Here is a 7,106-nt window from a genome sequence, read left to right as displayed (position 1 = left end):
ATTGTATGTATCTTTTAACCAAGGGTTCATAAGTTATTCTTGTTTAAGAGCTTAACAGCTCAATATTGGACAAAATCACTATATAAAAAAGCTTGTTTGGTTTCAGGCATGAATCTGACAGACGTAGAATGGCAGGAAGACCTCACTCTGTTCCAGGAGGGATCCAGACTTCCGTGGTACATGAGCCAGATGGGCTTCTGGATTGCCACCTGTTGCCTCCTCTCTTGGCCCTACATACTCATTTTAACCCTCAAAACCACCCACGTCAGCTGTACAGTGGAGAAAGTGTTTGGAACCCGATACGACAACAACCCCCCTCCCCCACCTTCAAATCATGTGACCTCCCAGCGTTATCTCCCCATGCGGTTACCGCCAATCCCCCCTCTTTTTTGTCTCCAACAAACCACCATATCCAACCAAGTCAATACGTAAATTGCAGAAGCAGAGAACTTTGTATTATTTTAGTTAAAAGATGACAAAGAACCACACAACTAACTTGTTTTTATCATGATATGCAAATTGCTTTTACTGTTTTTTTTTCATAATTACAGAGACTGCTAGACCAAGCTGCGTTTTTATCACAAACAGCTGCGTTTTATGATTTTACGTGGACATTTTGCTGCTTAATGTTCGTACAAGCGAGTAAAATATTGTTCGTTAGAAACTAACCACGGTAAAAACGGCTTATTTTGATTATTCTTAATTTTTTCTTTCTATTAAAACAACTTCTCTTGTTACGAACTGAGAAGATACAGCTCGCGTGAGTTTTATTCGATAACTTTGCGTTTGAAAATTCCAATGGCTGCATCGGCGTCTGATGAAGACTCCTCATTGAGCGTCGAAAACTTCATTTTTTTTCTTTATAAAACACAGATAAGTTCTCTTTATGCGTTTCATGTTATTATTTGAACTCATTTTTTTGAATATTTGTAAACACGACAAATGCATTCTTGGTTGTCAAACCAAAAGTTTTCAATATGCGTAATCTACTTCGTATTCTGCTTCTGAGGAATTTTTTTCTCGAATATCCGTTGACTCAAAAATATCAAGAAATAAATTGTCAAGTTCGAGAATCATTGCGATTCTTGTACCTGATTAAGCACGTTAATCGGAAAATTTAAAAAAGTTTTCAGCGTTCATTAAATTAATTTCGTTATACACGCACTCAGTAGAAAGAAAAAATAATCACTTATATTTTAATTATAATTTACTTCTAGCAAAGTTATAATTATTTATAAGCTCCAAATTTAGATGCTTAAACAATTTCTAATACATTATAATGAAAACATTTTGGTGATATTTTAATGAAAACTATAAAGCTTTTTAATTGATTGTAACTTTTCTGAAAATCTCTTTTAATCTCTTAAAACTTCTTTTAATTTACTATAAAGATTATAATCCTTTTTTTATCGAACATTATTTGACAAGATTATAATTTAGCAATTCTACATGAAAACACAGTAAAACGTAGTGAGAAGTAAGAAATCAGTAAACAGTAAACAGTAACAAAATAAGCAGTAAACAGTAAGCAGTAAGAAAGTAAACAGTAAACAGTAAACAGTAAACAGTAAGAAAAGATATCAACTGAAGAACACACGAAACAAAACAAAAAAAAACAAGATGAAAAATGACGTTTGTTGAATAATATGGAGTATAATTCAATAATTTTTCAGATTTTTTTAAAAAATATATTCGATTATAATTGATAATAATAGATTTTTTATCTTTTTTTTTGTTTCGAAAAACCTTAATAATACCTTATAATTGATTATTATCAATTATTTTTTAAGTTTATGGAGACTGAAAAAAAACCATTATAAACTAATTTTTTTTCTCTTTTTACTGAGTGAGGGTATCTTTTTGGCAAAACTTTTGTTTTGCATACGGCAAAAATGTGTTCCTCAATTACTTTTTGATTTCCTTGCATTTAACACTCGTCGAAAATTTATCAAAAGACAAATTTTTGTTGTGAACAAAAAGTTCTCCAGAGCCAAAATTTTGTGAATTAAAAGTCCTAGAGCTCTCCATTCAAGTTTTTCTGTGAAAAATTTGATGAAACTTCAACTAGTTTTTGTTCTCTTTTGGCCAGGTCCCAGAGGCGAGTTTGTGGACCTAACATTCTGATGATATGACTTTTGCTATGTGCATCTCTCTTTAGTTGGGGAGGAGGTGAAAAAACTTGAGAGGGTTACGTTGAGACATGAAATTTAGTAAAAGACGGGGCGTACATTTTGCAAATTTATTTTGCAAAATACATTTTGCAAAATTAATCGAATTTAATTCTACAAATAAAATGGATTTTAATTGATTATTATGGATTATAAAGATTTTTTGAAAAATAATCGATTGTAATGGCTATATTGTTGATTTCGCTTTCTGAAATTTACATCTTTAATTTATTATAATGAATTTTTTTTTGTCTCAGGAATCCCTTATAATCGATTAGAATCCATGGGCGCTCGGTGCGGGTTTAAAAACTAATCCAGCTTTTAGTGATATTAACTGCGTTATATATAAATAATCTCTTTTGCGCTTACCAAATGTGCCTCTAGTTTACTTTCGTTGTAATTTGTTTACATTTTTAAACCAGAGGATTATGAATTCATCAACTCTTGAAGGCATTGGGCGTGATAAAGACATATTTTTGACCGGTTTAACCAAAAGTGTCGCGGATGATATTTCACAGCTCTTGATGGACGGCATTCTAAAATTGCGCGGAGAAACTTGGGAAGAATTCGTATGCGTTGATGAAACAAAAGTGTTTATTGATAATTGTCCTCAAGCAAAAAAATTCAAACAATTACAAAGTCACATTAACAGAACACCACGCCTTGAAGAATTAGACACGACTTTTCTCGCTTGTCTGATAGAAAAGTTTGACACTAACCCGCGTAAAAACGAGAGTGTTAAAAGACTGAGAAACCTCAGAAACCTAGTGGCACACGATGTGGCGGTCTCTATTTCAGCCGAAGAACATTCTAAAAAAATTTCCATGCTCTTATGTGAAATTGAATTTTTCCAAAAGAATTACCCCAATCTAAACTTTGAGAAGATAAAGAAGGACGTTGAAGAGAAAAAATACTTCTCAGAAGACCTTCCTACCGGTAATATACGTCATGTTCCCAAAATAGCCGGAAGAGTTGAAGAACTGAGAGAACTCGAGGAGTGTTTGAATAAATCGCAAGTGGTTTTGGTAACAGGCCCAGCAGGAATAGGCAAGACCTCGTTAGCTGAGAAATTTGCAGAAGCCCAAACCGCGGATCCATCGATCATTGGTCTGTTTGTGTCTATGAAAGAATTCAAAAACATCAAAACTGAACAAAGTGTTTTGGAACTGGAAAATGAAATAAGCAGTGTTATCGGAAAGCACTTCGACAAGATCCGCGAAGCTGTTAGCCAATCGCCTAATGACGCATTTGTAATTCTTGAAGGCTATGTCAACAGCTTTCCAAAGTACGCAAAGCTTTTCATCATTTTGGATAATATCGATGGTTTTAACCAGCTGAAGTCTAAAAAAATTCTGGAGAACTTAATTACCCGTCTGTGTCCAACCAAGCGAAACATCAAGTTTATTTGTACTTCCAGGAATTGGATGACAGGCGTGGATACTTTTTCGAGTACAATTATTGCTCTAGACCGGATCAAGTCCAGAGATGATGTTTCGGCATGGTTCAGCGAGAATACTAAAAATATTGATGCTAATATTTTAGAAGAGGCAGTTCTTGCATCTGATCAAATTCCACTCTTAATGAACTTGCTCGGGTCGCGACTCAATGCCAAGAACCGACCGCCTATCAGAATGGGCGAGATAGCGGACATAAAACTCAGCACAACCTATGAGGAAAGAATCGACGATGTTCTCAGCTGGTCTTTTAAATCGCTGTCACAAGACTTGCAGCTTTTCATGCAAAGCGCCAGTGTTTTCCCTAAAACCATCAACAAGTCTGCCTTGAAGTGGATATTTCAACAATTAGCCAATACTAAAGATGCCTCTGCAGTGACAGATATTCAGCAATTGGCTGATTTGAGTTTGATTCACTACAACTCTAACAACCAGAAATACTACATGCACCCGTACATTCAAGAATACACTCAAAAGAAGTGTTCAGAAAGATTCAAGGAAGCGAAATATTTATATTTCGTTGTATATTATTCGAAACTAATGGAAATTACTCAAGATCAGTTAACTAAAAAGGGTGGGTTTAACGGAGCGATCGAAACAATTCTCGGCGACATAGATAACTACCATGAGCTCTTGAAGGTCGAGAGAAAACAATTCGTCGGAAGCCGCAATTTATCAAAAACATGAGCGTCAATTTAACAAAGCTCAGAATTTAATCAAAACAAAATTTTGTTTTTACGTTACTTCAAGCTAAATTTATCCTTTTTTACCTTAAAATGAGAAATTTTAGGAAATCATTTCTTAAAATCTTTTAATTTTTCTACCTTTCATCAATTTTTAAAGCGAACTAATCAATAAAACTTGAAATGCAGTCGATCGGATCATTCAGGGCGCCGCCTTGATAAATTTATGTTGATTTTCCGTTTTTTCGACGAAAATGAGGACTAGATATGATAGGGGTGCTTTTTGTTTAGAACAGTTTTAAAAAGAACGTGGGATAGATCTGTGGAACTTTGTGTTTGCTATAGGAACGCGCTCACCACTATTTTAACTTGGCCCTACAGTCGATCCGAAACAATTCTATCTAAACTATTGCAAGCTGGTTGGTCGTAATAACACGATTAAATACTTATTTTTGATACTGTCAGCTCAAAATTCAAACTTTTCGATATCACTAAAAAGACAGTCGGATCATTCATGACCTCGCCTCGGAAAATGAGCAGTCTTATTGCTTCAACTTTCGAAAAAAAAGAAATATTTATTCTTGGGGTTAACTAAAGGATTTTTCCACAGCGGATGATAATCCAGTTTAATATTGCCGAGAGCTCAAGTTTCTTTGTGAGCAAAAACTATGGAGGTTTGAAATGTGCTATTTGGGCCAATTTAAGATAGTCAATGAGCAATGTACTACGTTCTGATAACACGCATAAGCAGCGAATGAAACTGCTCCAAAATAAATTGAGGCAACTCATTTCCTACTTGAGGCAAGTCAGGTCCTACTATTAGGATATGAGGAACAAAATACATACAGATTTACAGAAAAAATCGTGCCGTGAGATGAAAAAAATAGGTTTTTTTTTGCTTTGTTTCTCTATTAATTTATCAAAGTTAAAGCAAAAACGTTTTATGTTGCCTCCAGCGGCAGTAGGAGATCCAACACCTTGCCTTGACTTTCGAGTCTTTTTGTTTACGTTTAAGTTGTTTGTGTTCGATGCGAGTAATTGGTTTAATATCAAAGTTCAACTAAATACTTTTTCCTCATCACGAGATGTATCAGCATGTAATATCAATAGATATAAAGCTATTTTCGATCCTCGCGACGAGTTGTTCCTCTGCCTCTGAAGTTTGAACCGAAAACTTTAATCTATTACACACAAAAACACTCAGTAAGGCTCGACAACTCGAACCTCCTTGGGGTATACTGGCTGCTCGCTTCTCTCTGGTTCTTAGGCGCAATAGCTGAAAATAGAAAATTCCAACGCGACTTTGCAAAAAGCTTGCAGGAGTATTTCATCAGAATTGAATACTTTTCACATGCTATGATGTGTATGTGTTTTATATCACATCAAGTCCGTTTTATCAAAGATTTGAACAGCCGAGCATCCGAAATACATGAAGAAGCGTCTGAGTTACTACAACGGCACAAACTTTCGCGATTTTGTCGAGCTTATTTGAGCTTCTCAAAGGGTCGCTTTGTTCAGCAGATGGTACAAAAACCTTTACGCGGTATAAAATGGGAGAAAAAGTTCGAGTGGGAGGAAAAACCGAGTATAGAATTCTGGAATGAGTCGCTTCGGGAGCTTTCTGAATGGCAATCAGAAATATGCGGGCTGGATGAAAAACAAAAAGAAACAATAGAAAAAATCGTTAAAGTTGAGAAACAACGAGTTCTAAGATCCAAGTTTCAAGACGAAATACTTGAGGACAAAAAGAATGAGGACAAATTAAAAAAAATTGTCGAACGAGCGGAAGAAGGTGTCAATGAGCTAAACTGTTTATTAGGCAGTCATGGCGAAACAGCGATCGCATTCAAAGATTTCGCAGATTTGGTTATCAAGTTAGAAAATGGAAAACAAAAGGCTGCCAACTTCTACGAAAAAGCGTACAACATGAACAAAGCAAACACAATTTCTCCTGCTGGCAATGCTCTAGTCCTGATGAACTGGTCGAACTGCTTTTCTGACAAAGAAAAGGCACTGGAGAAGCTGGCAGAGGCAAAAAAATTGTTGACTGATTATCATATGGACAGCCACTCATGGTATGAAAGAGTTGATATGTCAGAGAAGGACTTACTTGATTCCTAGCATGATTGAATCATATAATTCAGGGACCTGATTTCAATAAAAACTCCTATTGCAAATTTATTGTTAATACATACCGGAAAACTTCAGTGCAGACCAAAAAATTAAAATTTCATTCAATAAATATTTGAAGTACTTTAATCGGGCTATAGTTAGGTTTAGATATCCTTCGCAAGTTTTGTCTGTCAAAAGTACAACTTACAAAGGCTCTTGCGGTCTCAACAGGTTAAACTAGAAAAAAAATCTGCCTTCGAATACTGGATTTAATTTTTGTAGGTACTTTTCAATGGGTGAATCCTTTTGTTTTTTTTTAAACTTTTTAAAATCAGAAAAAGAAACAATCAAAGAAGCTGAGACTTGAGGTTCCATTGATTTTCGTTTGCAGCAGATGCACTAACTGTTTTTTTTCGAAAAATGAAATGGATTGGTACATATTTCGATAATTTTTCCATTGAAACCTTAACCTTGCGTTAGTCTATCCACTATATCATGATTTCCTTGCCAACGCATCGCAAAAAAATTTGCTGTGAGAAGTTTTCTAAACTAGCGCTAGTGGAGTGAGCGGGAAGCAGGGTAGGAGGATAAAATTTGGTAATTAACACATTAAATTGTGTTTTTGCGAAGAACTCCAGTGTGAACATTCTAAGTTGTAAGTTGTAAATAGTCTGCTTTTTTTCCAAACT

General features: G+C 35.1%; 1 protein-coding gene across 3 annotated transcripts; it reads left to right on the top strand.

Moving 5' to 3' along the window:
- The first annotated feature begins 667 nt into the window (after positions 1-667).
- Positions 668-6,512, top strand: LOC134839402 (uncharacterized). Of its 3 annotated transcripts, none has more exons than XM_063854936.1 (3): positions 668-760; positions 2,591-4,261; positions 5,467-6,512. In XM_063854936.1, exons 2-3 carry the CDS (start codon positions 2,597-2,599, stop codon positions 6,424-6,426), a joined length of 2,625 nt encoding a protein of 874 aa, XP_063711006.1. In that variant the 5' UTR covers positions 668-760; positions 2,591-2,596; the 3' UTR covers positions 6,427-6,512. The 3 variants fall into 3 exon arrangements, with proteins under 3 accessions (XP_063711006.1, XP_063711008.1, XP_063711007.1); XM_063854937.1 differs by having other exon boundaries at positions 680-760; positions 2,494-4,261; XM_063854938.1 differs by having other exon boundaries at positions 2,591-5,585.
- Positions 6,513-7,106: the final 594 nt, after the last annotated feature.

The sequence above is a fragment of the Symsagittifera roscoffensis genome, chromosome 2 (genome assembly GCF_963678635.1).
Source record: "Symsagittifera roscoffensis chromosome 2, txSymRosc1.1, whole genome shotgun sequence".
NCBI lineage: Eukaryota > Metazoa > Xenacoelomorpha > Acoela > Convolutidae > Symsagittifera > Symsagittifera roscoffensis.
Note: the sequence above shows the minus strand (reverse complement) of the source record. Positions and strands in the feature narration are given on the sequence as shown.

What these genes read in the sequence shown, in the direction of transcription:
- LOC134839402 (XM_063854936.1), top strand. Translation starts at nt 2,597, where the DNA reads ATGAATTCATCAACTCTTGAAGGCATTGGGCGTGATAAAGACATATTT. An exon ending in ACTACCATGAGCTCTTGAAG is followed by an intron (nt 4,262 to 5,466) that starts GTCGAGAGAAAA and finishes CTGCCTCTGAAG; the next exon opens with TTTGAACCGAAAACTTTAAT.